Below are 20,737 nucleotides of genomic sequence, written 5' to 3'. Positions count from 1 at the left end.
AGGTAGTGGTGAGATATCCTCTGGGCTGCCAGTGCCTGCGACTGTCCTAACGGTGACGTTAAGCAGAATTTGATTTCAACTTCATCCCTTATCACCAGGCAGTACAGGCAAACATACACAAGTAAACTCATATGGATGGGTATCATGTGGCGTAGGACTATTCAATCAATCAAAATAAAAAAACAACCTTGTGGAGTAGCTGTCTGCATTTTCACACCCAACTCGCAATTTGTTTCTTGGCTGTATTTAAGTCGAAGTAACCCAGGTAACAAACATTTTAAGACTAATTATACACTGATGGCTTCTTTATCATTCATAGTCTACTATGTAAACAGTATGTAACACCTAGTGACAAACCCACAGATAATTATCTCCCAACTCTGCAGCTCTGCAAAGCCTTTTAGCCTCTTTCAGTACATTGTTGGTTTTATGGCTCACAATTGACTGTGCTCAGACTCAGCCATAGCCTGGCTTTCCTCTGCACCTGGCAGCTGTTTTTGCCGAGAAAGTTTCTGAAGGCCCGCTGTACACTCCCCAGCACCAAACAATAGACAGAGTTAGGAGCTAGCTCTGTTGGACAAAGCTAAAGCAGAGTTAAAAGCTGAAATAACATTGGACTTACATTTGTCAGGTGGCTAGAAACTCCAAACGAATGCCAATGTAGCTCCATCTCTGCTGAATGTGTGGGTTCACAAATTGTTCGCTAAGATGTTAGCCACAACAACTTTATGGAGTCACAATGTAGAGGAGTTATTTTGTTCGTCCAGGGTTTCAGGAAAAAAACGCCATCCTACTAACACCAGTGACAAACATAAATAAATAAAAACATGATTAAAGCTAGAAAAAAACTAAGCAGTAACACGTTTTGTATTGTATGCTAGGGCAATTCTATTCTTTAAAAACGTGTTTTCACTTAAACTGACTGATGAGACGTCTGCGCAGGTAGGGCGGAGCTATGCATCACCACAGTTCATTAACCAATTAGAATGATAAAGGTGTTTGTTGTCCCACCCTAATAGGTGCAACAGAACAACGACGGAAATGTCAATCAAACACAGCCTGCTCATGCCCATACAGTGCTGAAAGGAGGCATAATTAGTAAAATAAGTGGAAACACGTGTACATTGCAATCACAATGCTGAAACTATGTGCTGTTTTTGTCTTATTATCTAACCCTACTACATGTATGTGTTATCACTGGCAGGTTAAGTTGGCCAAAGCAGAAATTTAAACTCTGTTAAAGCAGGGTTCCATTTACAGACAAGGTTCAACAGGAACTTAGGTGAAATAGTTCAATAATAGCTATATAGGCTACACATGGAGAGGAGTTGAGAAGTTACAGTACAATCAATTTTATCATCATATATCCTGTATCAAACATATTGGTAAGATGCCCCGGCAATGTCAGTATAGTTAATGAATTTTTAGCTGCACCAGAATCTGCCTTCCTGCTACTTGACTGATGTGAATTTTGTCTGTTGCTATTTTAAATGTAGTCAGACTAATGAAATGCTCCAAATAGAGGTATATTTCAATTTGTTAGAGTCACTGTCAGACTTGCTCTCTCTCTCTGACTCTCTTTTTGAGGGAGAGTTTGCAGTCAGTTTCGCTGTCAACAATCTATTCACATTCTGACTGTTATCATAAAACAAAATGTGCATACAAACACACACATATATATAATAGATAGATAGATAGATAGATAGATAGATTCTCATCTTCTTGAACTGCCAATGTACTGCCAGTATAATGCAAGTAAATGCTAGTTGGATCAACCATAGTTTAAAAATCTATCCAGTCCAACAATGTCAAAGACTTTTAGATAATACAATGACAAAAACGTAATCCACAAATAAGCTTCACATGCATGTCTATGCAAATCTCAGTGTATGAATATAGAAATGGGCTGAGCTGGAGACCTCTAACTCTTCTGATTCGTTTGCATTAGTGTTACATTACTGCAGTGTGTGTTCAGAAATATCGTATAATGTGCAAATATTTGGAGTAGGGATATTACAATAGGGAGAACAGAGACAGAGAGTTTTTCTAAAATTGAAATGTAAAAGATATTTTCTATGCAAATTAATGCAACAATAATAATAAAAATATTTGCAAAGGAGAGAGCTCAAAGACAGAATATTTGTTTCTTCCTCCCTCTGGTATCTGTGCTTTCATTTTGGAGTAGGTGTCAGTGGGTATTGCTACATACAAGTGCCACATGAATAAACTTTTTTGACTTTATTACAGGATGTTTGGTTTCAACATTCTGCATAGGCTTTGGGGGCCTCTATGCTTTGTTTCTTTTCTTAGTAATAACATTTCTCAGGTACAGTTGCAAAATAGGCATTTCTAGAGTGATGTTATTTTTCGTTTAAGTTCAAATGTGATACGCAGTTTGGAGGTAAAAACTCAACTGTTTTGATTTCCACTCTCTCCGATCTTTCTTTTTATATCACATGATTCAAATCAGAGTCTTATCAGTTTCATGCACAACTACATGCTGTTAATGCTATTTGTCTCTGTGTACAGGCAAGACAAGATTGTCCTGATGTCTAGTGTAAAGTCAAAAAACAAACTCAATAAGACATTAGACAAATCTGACATTCTGATTAAATGAAATATTTAGATTAGAGACTTTATGGTGACCACTTCCAATTTCTCTCCTTGTTTTCTCTGTTGCCTGTGTAAATTAGAGCAGAATTACCGGTAAAATATAATGCAGGCATGTCTCATTACACAGTGAGAGTCATTATGACAAAAATTACACACACTGCTTTAGGGGTTGATTATTGGAGGATATATTTGCTCTGGGACAGCAGTGGAGAGCTGCATCCAGGCGAACAATTAACCAGCTTTATAGTGCAAAACAACTGAAACTGCATGGTCTGGTGGCTCCAAATTGCAGCTGATATTAAAGGTGTTTGAAGTGCAATTTGTTGTCAACCTGCAAATGAATGGTACAAACACACCACAAAACATCATGTCAAATGGTGTTTTTAGCTTGTATTTAAAACATTATAATCATTTAAAAACATATTGCATTAACAATTTACATTGTGTTACCTAGAACAGTCCGTGACACAAAACTAGATTTCAAACCATTTATATTGCTTCACATTCATTGATTCATTGACAGAGCTCAAATAAATCATGAAATTTAGAGTTATATAAACTAAATTTCAATTAAAAGCACAAAAAATGGTGTGACACAGATGATAAAAATTATGTTTAAATATGATAAATACTTGTTGCTTATCATTTTGTTAAGACCTTGCTGAGAGGGCACTTGTGTTAAATACTTTTACAAAGATGAGATCGATAATCTGAAAAACCAATAAAACATTCATAACAATAACAGCCTTAAATGAGTAACCTTCTGTTGGCTTCCACATAGACTCAGACTACCAGGATAACGGGATAAGAGAGAAATGTTGGTCTAAAATAGATGTTGCCTCCTTAATGATCATTGCACAATTCCTAACAAGACACTTGTAGTCTTTTGTCTAGTTAAACTAGTTTCCTGTGCATGTGTGAAAATACACATCAATATTTAATTCACAGGGCAATCCCATTTTCTCATCCTCACAATTTGTGTAAAAAAGAGAATGCTGTGCTTTAGCTGATGTTCCAGAAGAAGACAGAGACAGAGCAAAACAGGAATGAGCTTTAAACTGCGGCTCCACTCTCCAGAAAGTCATTAGGTCAGAAGTGTGGAGGATGGTCGGCAAGGGGCCTTTAATAATGAAGAGCTTGTGTTCCACAGGGAAACACCGCCTGCAACAGGCATTCACACTGAGGCAGCTATGGAAATGAAAGATTTTGAGGTGCAGAAAGGTCCAAGCATGCCTCTGAAAGAAACTGGCTGGCTTTAAGTGATAGCTTTTTGATTTGGTTGACAGCATTTTAATCTCTGACAGAATCACACAAAATTTTGATTTCCATGTGTTAGATATTAAACTAGCTATGAGAGTTTTCAATGAAACCCACTAATCACGAAAACATTAAACAATATCCCATGTACCAAAATAAGCCTCACAACAAATGTGAAATATGTAGTGGAGGAGACTTCCTGTACTGGCAGAAAACACAAGACGGGAATTGGGCACACCAAAATACTGGGCAGATGCAAATCCTCTCCCGAGACTCAAAGGCTTTGAATGAACATCCAAATTTAGGCCTTGGTAGCAATTTAGATGAGAGGACTAGCAGCCCCACTGGCTGTTGCACGTGTGGCAGATTGCATATTCTCAAACAGCTCTATAGCAGGACTAAATTCATGTCACAGTGAGAGCGACGAAGCTCGACTATCAGGTGACACATTCATAAGCTGCTATCATACTCAAGCTGACCGGTGCAATATGCTTTTTAAGCAATAAGAAAGCAACATCAGTCTTATTCCTTTCAGAGTCATATCTTTAACAGTGAACCCAGCAGTTTATCAAAGCATTAAGATCTGCAATACTGTTATATTACCACTGTTCCAGTTTTTGTCACCAGGGCTCCACCGATCCCACAATTTTTTCTCCTATCTCCAACATACACTGATCCGAGACAAGAGAGCTTTCTTCCTTTAAATTTGTATCCCATGTGTAAGGTAGCAAGAGGCTGGTCTACACATAGTATAATGTTTGTACACCTATAAAAAACTGCATCAACAGTGACTGCACGAAACTGTATTTACGGGAATAGTTCCACATTTCAGGAAATACTGGAGCCAGTATTGTTTCATTATATTGAATCAGTGCATCCCCGTTTGTCACTACAATTACAGTACTATTAAGTCTTTGTGCAGGTCTAAGTTATGTCTGACAAGTTCAATTCTGGCAAAGACATCACCCCGGGACCTCCTTAGGGATTCTGTAACCGCAGAGATAAGCGACACGTCCTGTGTGAGGAGTGTCTCGGGTAGACAGATGCTGCAGCCTGACCTCTGATAACTGTGTCAGGGAGCTTGGTGCGATGGCAGTGGAATCGAAAAAAAGTGGTGCACTCAGAAAACACGGGCTGCCTAGAAATGTCTCCACTGACTTCATTTCGGGGATTGTAGCTACTACATCAAAGACTTCAGGGAGCAGATATGCCTTGTCTTGACCGACGGTTATGAATGATGAATCAGAGCACCGAGGTAAATTTCAGGCAGACATGAAAATGTTGGTTAGATGAACAAGACTATAAGGTCAAGAGGAGCGTATCTAAAAATGAGAACTGACATGTCATGCCTGCCTCTACTGATGACGACAGCCCTCTTTTTGCGAAACTGTTTATTTTTAGAATTTATTTTTTTTTAAGTATTGTAGTCACTTTTAAGGAGCTTCACAGAAAAGAGTTGACACACCCGACAAGAAGACGCACTTGTCAACACAGTTAATAGGCTGCTCTGGTGAGCTGCATCTCAGGAGAGGTCGCGCAGTTACAGAAGCCACTTGTCAGGTAATTTCTACCTCTGCATAAGAGATTAGGGGAAGAGTCACATTGCCAATTACTGTCATTACAATGCCTCACATCATTTATGCACACTGTTGTACGATCTCAGAGGTTAATAACAGGGGGAAGCACTTTCAGAACAATCACCACTATATCAACATTGTATCTATTAGTCAACATCATCATTAGGCACAGCTTTGGATTTATTGCTCTCCAAAATCAACAACTGTCTTGTTGTGTGGCAAGACATTTATTGATTTTTTGGGGTGCTTGTGATTTATATCTGCTAGTAACCTGAGATACTGATAAGAATTATATTTAGAATAGTTATTAATCATTGTCAATCGTTTCGAACAAAAATACAAGACATTCCTTTGCACCAGCTTCTCTGGTTACGATGGCTGCTTTTGTTTGTCCTACGTGATCAGAGATTGAAAGTAATGATTGGATTCTTTATTGAGCAAATTATGCTCTCTGATTAAAATACCTTTGGCTACAGGGAATTGTGATGGGCATTTTTCATATTACAAACCAAACAATTTGTCATTAACTGAAAAAAAAAAAAACTAAATTAATCATCATAGATACAACACTATATATTCAAAAACGTTGTCATTTAACAGGTTCCAGTCTTTTTCAGCGGCAGTGTGGTTGACATAATGCTGGCTTGCAGGATGTCTGCTTGCTGTGTATAGTTGTATTGTTAATAATGCAATCTGTTTGGAAGCTTGGAAAAGTTCTACATGGTATTTATATTATTCATGTTGTTCTTTACTCTTTTGTTTTAATGTTTTAAGATTGTCTGTCTACTATACTACTTCAAACCAAATGAAAATTTAGCCCTTCCACTTGAACTTCAGCTAAGTGTGTGTTTTACTGTGTGCCTCGTGAACATAGATGTCAGTGATCTAGACTGGCACATCAAGTTCAGACAAGGTCTTACACCCACCGAGCCACGGCTCTGTACAGACATGACAAATGTTGCTTTTCTGTGGCTCTGGCTGAAATACAGCTCTAACAGTTTCTAACATTACATAACATTAACATGTTACTCAATGTTCAAGTCAATATTTTGGTTATATATCATGCTATATTACTTTGGTAATCTGATAGATTTTTACTGAGGTATTATTTCCTGTCTTTCTTATGTTTTTATGCCTAATGCTGTTATAATAAAGTGCAATATACTTACATATATTATGATAGTAAACAAAAACTACTAGAAGCCCTTAAACCAAAAAAACTAAGAGTTAAAAAAAACATGAGATGTCTGCGTGCCTAATTGTGATGCTTATCACTTAACTTTCTAGTAAAGTACTATCTTTTTTTTCTATTGGCACATCCTGATTAATGATGATGAAGTGATTCTCTAATGATCAGAACAGATGTGGCGTCTCTGCTGGGATGTATACACCGCGGCTTTATTATGAAAAACTGTCTTTGGCTTCAAGAGCTTGAAAAATCAGAGTTGAAAACAGTTCATCAAACATCAAACTTTTTTCAAACAGAAAAGCTCTTGGGTAAATGCTGTTTGTACATCAATATGGACTATTTCAAACTGCCACTTCAGAACCAAGCAAACATAGAACAACACCCATTACAGCAGTGATAACACCTATGCCACAAAATAACCCTCATGCAAGCTGTTGTTTTGAAGCACCCATGCTTATTGCACATGAACATAAATGTCACCTCCTCAGCACGGTGAAATAGATTACAAAGGTTTCCATCACTTTACAGTGATTAAACGTTTCCAAGACGATGTTGCACTTTGTCACCGTGTTCTTATTTCTCTAAAATACCTTTAATAGCACCAGTCTGTGCTGCATTTAGTTCATTTGGCCCCACCCAACTACAAAAATTGCTTTACTAGAATTATGCCTCTGATATTTATCCACTAAAGGCTGATGACAGGAGAAGCAGAACATGAGAGAGAGAAAAGACAGACAGACAAGTGAGTGCATATTAAAACAATAACAATCCTACATAGAGTACGTGCGACGAGACAATAATGTCAGACAATAGTCATCTACAGTTTTAACCTCATGAGTGCCCCAGCTAAACACAAACCAGCCTGTGCTTATTGGATCACATAAACTGAGTCAAAGTTTAAATGATGTTTGGTCACTCTACACTCAAATGTCATCTGCCCTCAAACAATAAAAATGTTTGAGAAGAGCAACACTCAGCCTAATTGTTGCTGTCGTAAAGCGATTGTGCTTGTGTGTGTTTAAAATGATCAAAACACCAGATGTTCCTTCACAGTTATTGGATGCACGTGACCTCACTCCACAATATCCTAATCTAATGAAGCAGGGGTTCATTGCATCTTGTCGTGACCTCAGGTATTTACTTACTTTTCAGCTGTCATCCTATGACAATAACTGCCAGTGGATGGATTTCAGTTGAACGCTACCATGCTGTGTTCTTCACTTGATAATTTTCTGCCATTAAACGGCTCCCTCCTGCTGCTTGAAGTTCAATTTACACCAAATGACTGTCACTTGCCTTTCCTCAAACATATTAACGGATTTTCACACTTATCAGCACACACATGCAGGCTTGCATGAACACACACAGACATATGGTGTTTGCAGGCATTTCCGCACAGACAAATTTATTTGGCATCTCTTGAATTTAGGTTGTATAATTTGGATTTCACTTTAGGTCAATATTCTGTCAAAATATTTCTCAAAGATTTCTAAATCTAAATGGGAACCTGGGAACCGGGAGTGGTTAGGACTCGCAGAGGAAAAAGACTGATTCTTTTTGTGTGATGTTCGAATGCTTTCCATATTTTCAAGTGGCCTGGGTTTCCTACATAGTCCATATACATGCACGACAGGTATAACTGAGAGTGTGAATGTGGTTGCCTGTGTGGAAGCCTGCGACAGACTGGTAACTGGTATCTCCATGTGTTTCTTTGCCTTTTGCGTAACACATGCTGGTATAGTCTTTTGTAGTGAAAGAAAAACAGTGAAGGATGATGAATAAATACTTACAGCAATAAACAGGCTGCCGAGCTTTTTTCAAGAACAGTGAAACAATGAAAAACCTATTAACCATCACATGAAATATTTAAGATTACACAGTAGTATATGAGCCGAATAAAATTCAAATCTATTGAAAAGATCATTTGACAGCATATCTTTCATCTCTACTGTGGTTTGAAGCCTGTTTATCAGTGTGCTTCCATGTTGTTGTTTTCCCCAGGAAAGAAACCTCCTGCTTTAGTATATGCTTTTCATTCTTCATCTTTTCAAGTCTCATTGTTCAATCAGTTTACTACTACAAGAAGATTACCACCAAAGACCACATGTCCTGTGTTGCCCATTTTGGAAGGAAATGGCAATTTCACTGAAAATGGAATTAGCTTTAAAATGTAGAAGAATAGCGTGACAGCAGCTCTCTGTGGAAATCTTATCCAAACCTATTGTTGGCTTCTGTGTCTCAGGGAGAGTTATTTTTAGGAATTAAATGGAAATGAATCAGGTATGACAAAACTTATTTGAAAGTGTGGGGTAATGGTGGTGTATGCATGTGAAAGCAGGCAGAACAACCGTGAAATAGAAAAATGTAAGAAATTTTAGAAGCAAAAAAAAAAATAGATTCCAATCATACCCAATCAAAAAAAGAAAAAGTAAAAAAATGTACACACTAATCTTCAATTGTTGACATATACAAGGCCAAAGAAGCAATCATAAGAATGTACTCTTAAGATAAACATATTAAATCGCAGCAAGTCTAAAGCTGTTCTCTCATTACTCTGGGGTTTTGTTCTTGGCAAGGGCTGCTTCAGGAACAAGTGACCCTTATCAGGCACCGAGCAGTGAGAGATACCTGTGACAGCCAACATGTCTGAGGCCCAAGTGCTTAATCTCTGGTCTCTGCTACAGAGCAGTGAAGCACATCACTAAAGCAAGAAGGGAGTAACTCTGCGCATTTCAAATCACCCGACGCCAGAAATGGAATGGGAGAAAACCACATAGCATGAGCGCGAGAGCACCGCTCTAATCGTATCAAAGACTTCTACAAACAAACATGGGTGTACAGTGATTGATGGGAACACAGTTAATAGGACTCCCAATCCAACACTGTGTGAGAGGGGAGGGTGGCGGGGACCAGAGATCAATAGCAGCTCGGAAGCATGTTAGGGAATCATTCTGAATCAGACTGATGACAGCTGCTGGTGATGTATTTGGCAATCTAATTTTAACACAAAGTAACTCAGTGATAGTGCTGCCACACAACTGAACTCAATCCTCGTGGGCCAACAGTATCACAGCTGTTGAGAGTGAATTGTGTTGCAGGTGTAGGTAGTAGGGCAGCAGTGCTGTTTTATCTTTGATTTTCAGTTCATGCACTATGCCATCAAAGTGCATTAAATTATTCATCCTTAGTGGCAATCTCACAAATATTTTAGGCCCAGAAACCTCTTTTAGTGCACTGTCACGCATTGACATACACTTAGAATGACTCCTCTAAATTGATATTGAAAGAATCGGACTGGTTAGATGTTGCAGCCCAGAAATTCGTAGTTACAGTTGACAATGAACTGGCTGCACATTTGATGTAGCCACTCGTTGCTTTGCACACACGCATGAAAATTGTGCCAATAATTTCCCTTTCTATCCTCCATCTCACTGGACTGGACTACAATGAGCTCTGCCAGGGAAGGCAGCCACAACACAGACAGGGCGCAGACGTTCATTTTAGAAAAGCATAATTTGTGTACGTGCATGTGTTTGTCTGTGTGTTCCCGTTATGCACAGCATACAGTATGAGCTGCTTGTGTGAGAGAAAGTTTTGTAAGCTGAAAAACCAAGAAGCTCTTAATGCTGTGCCCCTCACGTAAGTATCGTACACAACACACTGCCCTGCATATTTTCTAAAGATCATTTTATTCTGTGTATTCATCCTCTCTTTAATGGCTGAAATACATTTTAGCTCTTTGAAAGGCAATGGCTTGGGAGGATGACTGAAAAACAAATCAGGCAAAGACAGCCACTTCTGTGGTTAGATTTTAATGCGTAAGCATTTTATGTTAAAATCCATAAAGGATATTGTGGATTATTACAGAGGTGCACATTAAAATGAAACACATCGATGACTCAATATTTCTTAATTACTCTATGCACCAATTTCTCTTTTAAGAAGGACACATCGCAGCATCACCAACTGGCCTTAGGTTTGTCTGCTGAATGAAGCTCGTTGGGGGATGGATGAATCCCTCCCCTGTTCTGGTTTTCTGAGCCAAGTCTGCATGATGGGGCCCTGAGCCCTCGGTCTGTGCCAGGTGGCAGCTGGGAGAGAGCGTCCCCAGCCAGGCTTCAGCGGCCCTCACTCTGGTCCTCTGGCACCACCATTGCCACTCGGGGCTTGACACCAGCACTTCTGACCTGCTGATTGGTCATTGTCCGCCTGCAATATCCAGTTTGTCTGAGCAACTGCCTTTTGTCCACAGCCAATAACTTCAGGTGTGTGCCGCCATTCAGCAAGTCACCCTTTTAAAACTGTGCTTTTTTTTTTTCCTGTAAAATCTCATTGTGCTGGTCACGTCCAGCCACAAAGTGGGGCTGCTACACAAGCAGATCATCTATCACCAGTCTATTCACCTCAATTAAATTCTGCTGTGTCTGGTATGGACACTGGCAGGAAATGTTCTCTACTCACAAAAAATGATGAATGAATTAAAAGTATTAATCACCAAGATGCTTCTTGTTGGGACTGGGGCTCAGGCTTAGCACATTCAAGCTCATACATTAACCAGGGGATCTCCATATTGCCAGTTCAATATTTGGAAATGAGTGTGCCAAGAAATATAACAGATTTTCCAAACAACACACACACACACACACACACACACACACACACACCAAAGATGGCTACCTCTTCACCACGTCACACACAAACAGAAAATGACAGCCCCTGAACTCTTTCTAAATTGCCATTGCAGTCGATAAAGTTAACTTTGACAGCTTATAACACAAACACAACATTTTCATTGTCATTTTATTATTCTGGGGACTACAGTGAAGTACAGAACAATAGAAAAGCGCTTACACAAAAATGATTTAGGTCAGCCAACGACAGCACGCCAAGCTTTCAGCTAATCAATCAAAGTAGCTCTGTCCTTTGTGCATGGATAGACAACAGACATCAGTGATAAAAGAAGACTATCCAGTAAAGTGTAAGGTTAAAACATTGTAAAACAGTGAAGTCAATGCTCCGACTCCCTTTCTCTTTATACTGTATTTGAACAGTGCTTCACACCACCTATTCCCATGGCAACGCAACCTCTGCAGGCAACATCCCTGCTATCTTTGTATTTAGGTGAATGTTTGAGATGTATACCACTGTGCATACTTTAATTAAGTGGTCAAAAATTAACAAAGAGAATAAAATTAAGACAAATTTAACAAGAAGTTAAGAATCAAAAATACATCAACAAAGAGAAGGCTACCGTTGCTGGTCATGTCTAATTCTGTTTAGAGGAGGTAGGTGAGAGCAACAGTGTGATCTAAAGAAGAAGGATCCAGTGCTGCTACACTGAATGTCTGCACATGCTGAGCACACAGCCCTATGCAAGGGGCATCTCCTCAGGGTGCTGCTTCCATCCACCTTGCTGTTCACCCTTTCAAACTGACAGACAGACTTTTAGCCTGAGATGGAGACACTCTCCACCCTTCGGGACACTTCCAGAAAGATGTTCGCTCAACTCAGACCTCACTTTTCACACCCAGCTGCATACTAACTTTAACCGCTTACCATCATGCCAGCCCATAGTAGTCACTGTGCAACACAAAAGTCTGTTTTATTGTTTGGTCTGCTAGCATATGGTCTCACTTGTGCATGAGCATAGGTTTTTCCCTTTCACAATACACATTACATCACACTTATATTTCTTTTTATGATGCATTGTATCTCATCCATCACCCATTAATGACCTCATACTCAACTTGTGAGTGCAGTGTTTTATCCCACCACAGCCCTTATAGGCCCTATTACCATTAGCATATTTGGCAATAAAACAGTTGTGCTTTATTCCATTAATAATTTATCTATACTTTTTTTTTAAATCCAGCAGCCATTTCAGTATACGGCTGAGCCAAGCTCTGCGATTCAGCTCCTGCAAAATGGGGCTTCTTTAAGTAAAAGTTATTGATTCATTATTCACATTTTAAATTATGCAACATTTAGGAAAAATCTAATATGAATCCCCATGCCACCCACATAACTAAGTCTTCCCAGAACATCAACACAAATAGATCATGTGGGTCAAAAACGTTGCTCCTCCTTCCATTGGTAATCAATGCCACAAGTCAATTTACAGCCAATGGCTTTTACAACCTGAGCCAATCCATTGCTGATTCAATTGTAGGCCATTAAGACTGTGAGAGGTGATATTAAAGGTGACACTATCAAAATCCGATGGCTTCATTCAATAACTTTGTTCTACAGGAGTGAGCTCCACCGTCGTACTGCAGACTAAAATGAGACGTGTGGGGGCTGGTTCGCTGCTGCCTCCTGTAGCTTGAGGCCACACTTCACCTCTGCCATGAGATAGATGTAAGAGCTCAATGACAGCAACACTTAGCTGACATCACTGGATAGATGTGTCAGCTACTTTAATGTCTTTTCATAGCTCGTAAAAGACTGAATGCAATCCTGCAAGAATGCTGTCTAAGCATGTGCTTCAGATAAACCCCAGACTAATATGATGTTTAGAGTAATTGTGTGAAGAAAAGAACTGAATATCGAGGTTTTGTGAAAGTGCTTAATCTGTTCTTTTACAAACTGAAGCTGACCCTCTCCACATGACAAGCTGACGGCTGTTCTGATGACTCATCTGGTTCTTCAGCCACTTGCAAGGCAACACTCAATAAAAGAAAACACCTGAAGTACAGTTCATGTGGAAGTGATGCCAATAAAAGCATGTCAGTGCCCGCGCCACAGGTTTTCCACCGCTGACTTCCATGTCCAGTGCTGACTGCATCACCTTCTACTCAGTCCACCCTCCCCTTCATCCACTCCTCTGCGTTCACTTTATTTACTCTTTCCGAACCAGCTTTAACTGGAACCTACATGTGGTTTCTTCAATCAGTGGGTGAAGACAAAGTAGCCGGCTGAGCGCGGGCCACCCTCCGTCCTGAGGATCACCTTTTGCTGAGGTGCGCACATTTGCTGCCGTGTCAGAACAGGATGCGGACAGAAAATCGAGCAATGGAAGAGGCCCTGCAGCTGCTGAGCTCATTTTGTGTTAATGCTTTCCAGAAAAAGACGTAAAACAGCTATGAAAACAGAATTCAGTCCAACCTTTGAAGGTCAATCGTTAGCCACTACTCAGCAGTTCTCCTGTAAAAACGACCTCCTGATCTTCATTGTTCTTCATTGTTCTTCATATAACACCAGCCCATTGTAGGTTGAATGTCTCAGAAAACTGTGAATTTTTGAATTAATGTTGCGAAAGTCAAGTGATTTACATAATCTCCATTTGGTTGCAATTTATCATGTCCAACTGCAATTTAGTGACCAATTTCCTGCCTTCAAGCTAGTTATTAAATGAGTAAGGATACAACAGTGACATTAAGTAGAATGAACATTTATTTAACTCAGCAGCACAAAGGAAGCAGAGTTATGGACAGTCATTGAAGAGACATCAGAGACTATTAATGCCCAGATCCCTGAATTGCAGCATGAAGCCCCTTGCTGTAACACCAACATGCTGTGATTACAGAGTGTCTCACTGGGATCAGGACAACATTTGACTGTAAAAGTTAGGGACATTTGTGCCTAAGAAATATTCATCATTATTATTAGTATATAAGAAATTTTCTGGTTAGCTGAAGACTTTTTTCTGAGTGACTGAAGGACTTTTAGTGGTACTCCAGTGATGTAGTGATGCACCTTCACACAGTTAGAGGACTCACAAGTGACAGATTTTTAAAAAGAATGGTCAAAATAAGTGCAGCATGCCCAAGTAGAGATCACCAGGCTCAATTTTTCTGACTTTAGAAAGCTTTTTCAGATCCACATTATACAATGTTTTTAGAGGCTGAGTACTCCTGCTGATGAGCAAACTGAAGTGAAGTGTCTATTTAAATTTCAGTTCTGTATGTGAATGGCCACCGTGGTCATTATGCATCATCCACTTTTCTTTCATCTTCTGATACAAAGTACTGAGGGTTTCCTTGTAAAACAACAACAATGGAACAAGAGAGAAGAAAATAAAACTCACTATCTGTATAATTAAGGTGCTGCATTGAACCAACCAGCTGTTATTCTTCCATTTTATTGAGTGGTAAAATGTACGCAGTTACTTTTCCTCCTTGTGTTGTACTGTATGTCATCTATTGTATTGTCCGTTAACCCCAATGTGTACTTTTTTGATGTAACAAAGGAATTTGGAAACTATCTTCAACAGGTGGTGACTCCTTGTAAGTGTAAAAGGAGCTAAAATGTTGGCGATTTAAGTCAAGAAAACCTAGAGACTTCATCATTTACACTGATCTGTACTGAATGACTCCATCATGTAGATTTCCTGTGCCAGCCTTCGTAGCACACACATATATACACTCACACAGGCACTCACATACACTTCAGCGACACTATCTCACTATCTCATTTAATTAGCTCTTAAAGGCAGCATTCCCTGCATTAGTGTATTGACCTATCTGTGTCTTCCACTGTACTATCATCTTTTAAAAGAGGTATACATTTCAAACAACCTTGAGCTGTTTGTACTAGATGATGCTTATCTGGCACTGAGGTCACTGCCTGAGATCAAGGGTATTTTCATTTAAAAAAAAAATTATAATAAAGAGGCAGCACATTGGTGTTTCTAAACTTCTCATGCCAGTCGTTTTGTCAGATCAGCAGTGTGCAGCCACGCCGGCTCGGCCAGGTCAGCCCGCTCAATGTTAAATGGACATAAGTGATAAGGAGAGGAACACAGTGGAGGCATTGCAAAGAGACATGCCATTCTATGAAAGAGCTCTGGAAATGTTTCAGATTCCTGCAGAGAAAACCACTGACTCACTAGTTGGCATTCAACGTAACAACGCTGCTACCACAAAGCAAATTAATTTCAAACTAATTAGGCTAACAACCGGCTTTGGTGTTGGAAGAAATAAGAAATGCTATTATCATTACCATCCAATTAGACCCAGCTACAAGAACTTTCATTTATTCTCAGTACATAGGGAGAGTGGCAGGACAGCATCGGTACACAGACAAAGATGCACATACCTTCAGATCTGTCTCTCTGTGTGTGAGCATATCTCAGCATAACTGTTCTCGATTTAAACATTGTTCTATTAGCCCAGATGAGACAATGAGATGGGACACAATTCTTCACTTTTTGTCCAAGCTACATTAATAAAGCTCAGTGCTGCAATGCTGACAAACACAAACTCTTTAGTCTTTACATTTTCAGTTGGGTGTACCCCCACCTCTCAGAGCAGGAGCATCCTGAGGAGTTCATGAAACAAATTCATCTTTTCATTTCATGCACAGAGAGAGGTAAACAGTGTTCTTCTTGCCTAGTGTGAACTCTAAGCCCCTGCTTTCTACGCTGTGTTGGGGGTGGGGGTGGGGGGCATTTGGTGACATTTGGGACGGTCTCACAAGCCCAGCAAGTTTGACAGTTATTGCTGTGCCAGGGAATGAAGAAGTGGGGGAATCTATGACGTCCAGGCAAGCAGTCAGTGGAGATACATACATTATGTTTTACAAAAGCATGTATTTATGCTTTCTTTTAAAAAAGAAAAAATGCTTCATGTGACTGCAACCATTCTGACACCTAACAGTAAATGTTTGCCCAGTGCCGTAATTCAGCATGTCTATGGGAAAATTAAAAGATAGGATAAAAAGTCAAAATACAGATATAAGAATAACTATTTTTTAACAAAAACTCCCATTTTCATTGTAATTAAGTATCCTACTGTTTTTTCCTCCTCCGTGTAGTAATAAAACATCTGTGACACGTTAAATACGCAGCCTTCTATGAATGCAGCTGTTGAATACACACAGGGTATAACCGTAAATATGCCTGAACTCTATTTTGCAAATAAAAGCCCAATAGGAGAAGTGAGTTCGGTTTGCTTTACCCTCAGTGAGCATCACATCCTATATGACACCTACAGAAAGACTGTTGATAGTGAGAAGCCTGTCAGACAGCACTCAACATTGGACACGGATAATTATGTGACAGAACTGAAATTCAGACATGCAACAATCAATATGCTGCTGAAAAACGAGTTCCCCGACAACACTACGGGGTTGCACACTGCACTGTAGACTTGACCGTGCACTACTAGTCCTATCAATTGCGTCTCCATGCGATGTTGCGATGATCCCCCGGCAGAGATAACAAGCTACAGCTCGGGAGGAGACAAAATACACTTTGGCACAGGGATATTTTCACCTGCTGCACTGTAGGATATCGCTGCTACGCGCCTGCAGACAGACCGACTGAATCTACCCGGGCTCCCAACAGCCAGGAAGACTGTTCCTGAAAATGCTCAAATGCAAGAGCTGTGCTAAATGCAAGTTGAATGAGTTATTATAAGGGTGGTATTGTGACTTGCGATTTATTGGCTGGGGAGCAAATAATGCAACATTTTAACAGTCTCAATGATAACAACAAAAAAAGATGCAGACTTCCAATGAGGCATCCCACATTGGACGGAACAGAATGACGAGGAAATTCAGGTGATCAACTCTTGATCATTCATGAATGGAAAACAGAGGTTTATATCCAGCGACTGCACAACATTTGGCGCCCGTAACACCCCCAGACCGCACTAAAGACAGCCCGTGGTGCCAAGTTTCATCGGACTGCGCATTCCCGACGGCCCGGTTCCTCCTTACCTTTTTCCTCGTCCGACACTGTCGAGGGCTCGGCGCACGGAAATAATCCCGAGAATAGGGCTAGAAAGGCGAGTAGAAAAAATTCGGACATGGTTTCGGAGAGCGGGCTATAAGAAGCCACGGTGCTTCTCCTGGTCCTGCTCCTGCTCCGAGTCCAGTCTCCCCCTCCACCACCACCACCACCCGGTTGTCGAGAGCCGTTATTCGGTGATGTCCAGCGGAACCAGTGCGCAGAACAGTGCAGCGCTCCCCCGGCTCCCCGACACATGCACACCGCTGCTCTATACAGCGACCAGACGCACCGGAGACAGCAGGAGAGATGAGAGTCAGTGGCAGAGGGACTGAGGGAAGGCGGGGTGGGAGTGTAGGAGAAAGAATGAGTACGTTTCCTGTCTTTTCTCAATGATTAAATGCCGTCAAGGTGGCGCAGCTCGTCTGAAAGGTTAGCTGTTCAGTCGGGAGGGTGGGTGTCAGTCTGAGGTCCGGGGGAGTTTCAGAGCAAAAGGAAGAAAAAAGTCAGAGGATGAGGAATGAGTAATTTCAGCTCTCCATTGTCTCCAATACAGTCAAGTAACCACAGTGTTTAAAATATATAAAAGCCCACATTCTGCAGAATTAGCTTGTAGCCAATAAATCTTACCAATTAGCAAAGGGTGCAAATGTGACATAAGACACCGCTGAGATGTAGGACCTGTTTACAGTCACTTCAAGGACACCCTAAACTGTCACCTATTAGACCACACAGAGAACACTGCAGTCAGGTTCTAATATTTAGCATGAATCTAAAACAGCAGGGACACCTGACTAAAGTACATGACAATAATTTGAGAGAGCCTTCCTAAATACCAGAGTGTGAAGCTTCACTCATCCGTCTCAGATGCACTAGGTCACCGTTATATTTTGACATTTATTTGGCTTTATTTACCAGCTGTTTATGAAGCCACTATCAGCGATGGGAAGGTCAGTGTAAAAGGTTACAGATCACCAATTAACCTGTTCAAATGTAACAAGTATTATCAAAGCTTGAATTGCTTGATCAAAGTCATGTTATTTATTGCATTTGATTACTTTTCAGTACCATTAATTCAGTGTGTTGGTGCCTTGTAGGAATTTTGCAACCTAAAAACCTCTCCAACTTAATATTTAATGATCAGACAATGCTGAATGAAGTTAGTGAGTGTTATTAGCTCACACCTTTCATCTATCTGACACATGTTGTCTGCAGATGTGCCTAAAAGAGGGCGTTCATGCAGACAAGAGAATGAATGTTATATTCTACATATAAGATTTTTCACCAAAAATAATATATTTAGATGTAATTTTTTCTCAGTAACTGCAACACATTACAGTTACATTTATTTTGTAATTTAATTCCATAATTCCATTACATGCAACTAGTTACTCTCCAACATGGTGGGGAGTAACTAGTGACTATTAACCCACTTTGTACTCCTGTCACCTTAAATTGCCATGAAAACTTTAGTATAATTTCTAGAGTACCAATCTTAAAGCCATTCACTTAAGTTGCTGCCTTTGCAGACCCCCTGTATGTGTGATTATTGCTGACAGGGGCAAACAGAATAGCAGAGGCACAGTGAGAAAAATTTACTTGCCCTTTGACTTCTCAGATTTTGACGTTTGGAATAAACTTTCCTTTGGTCAACAACTGCAGTCGGCATCTTCTGCTCTACTCTGGAATCTCATGCATGCTTTTTTTTAAATGAGAAATAACAAAGAAGTGCGATGGCCTAGCTGACATGCTAATGATGAAAATCCTGTAGAGCTACACATTGAGAACATAAGTATAGACTGAATGTGCAAAATGTTTCTTCATAATGCTCCTGCAGGTGAAGAAGTCCTAAAATGCAAAACCATTCAAGTTCAAATGGCTCACCAGAGTCATTAAATTGTTATGAAACACAATGTTATTACTATACACAGGGAAAACTGCAGTGCCAAAGAATAAAAGTCAAATTTATCTGTACTACAGGTATTTTAGCGAGACTTACCGTTGATGTGATGGTTAGTATAGGCTGTTATTTGATTTTATACTACAGATGGAGTGTTTTTACTATCATGACAATGTATGTTATAGTTGCTTTTATTAACTCAGCAAGTATGTGGTTATTAGAAATAAGTTACTGTAAAAAAAAATATATATATATATATATCTATAAGACATGCCATATACAGTGAGTGGTTTTCTTACAGAACTAATTTCGTAAAAGCATATTGCAGAGTTTTTTTTTTACCACTAGTGGTTCTGTTATACCAGCATGACCACTCATGTCTGGTGACTGCTGTTCCAATCCCTTACCAGTCTCATGTTTTATCTATGAAACTCCCGTTTTGGGGCCTTTTGTAACATTCCAAGGCCATGAAATGAAAAGCTCATGGACTGTCAATGCCCGAGTACTGTGGCTTATTCTTCATGGTTAAAGTCAGTGACAGCGGTGTCTGCTGGTACACTTACCAACATAAGAGGAATCTATAGCATAATGTATTCTATAACTTGGTATGGATGCTGTATCTGAGCAGAGTTTGGGACAACTTCAGAAAAGCAGTGTGACATCGCATTGAGAAGAAGCAGGTGTCAGAGGAAAGTTAGTGCACTAAATGAAGCAGGAAAGCATATGTAAATATTGGTGAAGATCCTCCTGGACAAAACTGAAGTGGAATGCAGAAGTGGCATTGTTTTCATTGGAGTAAGTCATTTTATCTGCTTGTAACAATGGTAGCTACAATACAAGCTTTTTGGCTTGTAGTCATATACTGCAGTATCTGCAGAGTCAGAGTGACTGCAAACCAATGTAAATACAGTTTATAAGTAAAGCTTTTCACATAAAGTTTCAAAGTTCATTCATGACCTTGGAACTATTACTTCTGTTTTTCAAATAGAAGAATGAACCCTCACACTGCATAAGAAAAGCATCACTTTCATGAGCCAACATGTAGAGTTATTTAAGCAATTCAAAAAATTGAACATTTACAATTCCATAAGAACTGAGCGAACACCTGCCAATGAGCAGCATGTGATATGACAGCTACTAAATAGACCTTGGAGGTGAGATTATTTTGCCAGCTGATTTGCAAGTATTTTACTCATATATCACATATGCCAGAGCTGAAGAACGCATAGAATACATCTAAACTCCTACAAGGTACTTTTTATATCTTATAGACTTTAGGTCTGTTATGTTGGTGGTGGTGTTTTCAACATAAGTGTTATTGTACACCTGAAATCAACTGCAGCAAAGACAAGATGGAGAAATCTTTGTTGTGCTCTCTTCCCGACCGGTGAAGTATCTCAAAGGTAAAAGGCAAGTAAATGGCAATTTGCAGCTTTTGTGAAGACTGCTCACACAGCAGACCACCACAGGATGCTTCAAGCTAAAATCCTCTATAAGTACTCTCAGAACCTTACGGAGGGTTTATTATCTTC

General features: G+C 39.8%; 1 protein-coding gene across 1 annotated transcript in view; it reads right to left on the bottom strand.

Moving 5' to 3' along the window:
* The window catches only part of lrp1b (LDL receptor related protein 1B), a 265,608-nt gene that overhangs the window by 230,234 nt on the left and 14,637 nt on the right, over nucleotides 1-20,737 (bottom strand). The window contains exon 5 of the mRNA XM_022741314.1: nucleotides 17,296-17,636. Within this exon, the coding sequence (XP_022597035.1) occupies nucleotides 17,296-17,636 (341 nt within the window). The remainder of the gene's footprint in view (nucleotides 1-17,295; nucleotides 17,637-20,737) is intronic.

The sequence above is a fragment of the Seriola dumerili genome, unplaced genomic scaffold (genome assembly GCF_002260705.1).
Source record: "Seriola dumerili isolate Sdu_G_001 unplaced genomic scaffold, Sdu_1.0 BDQW01000052.1, whole genome shotgun sequence".
NCBI lineage: Eukaryota > Metazoa > Chordata > Actinopteri > Carangiformes > Carangidae > Seriola > Seriola dumerili.
Note: the sequence above shows the minus strand (reverse complement) of the source record. Positions and strands in the feature narration are given on the sequence as shown.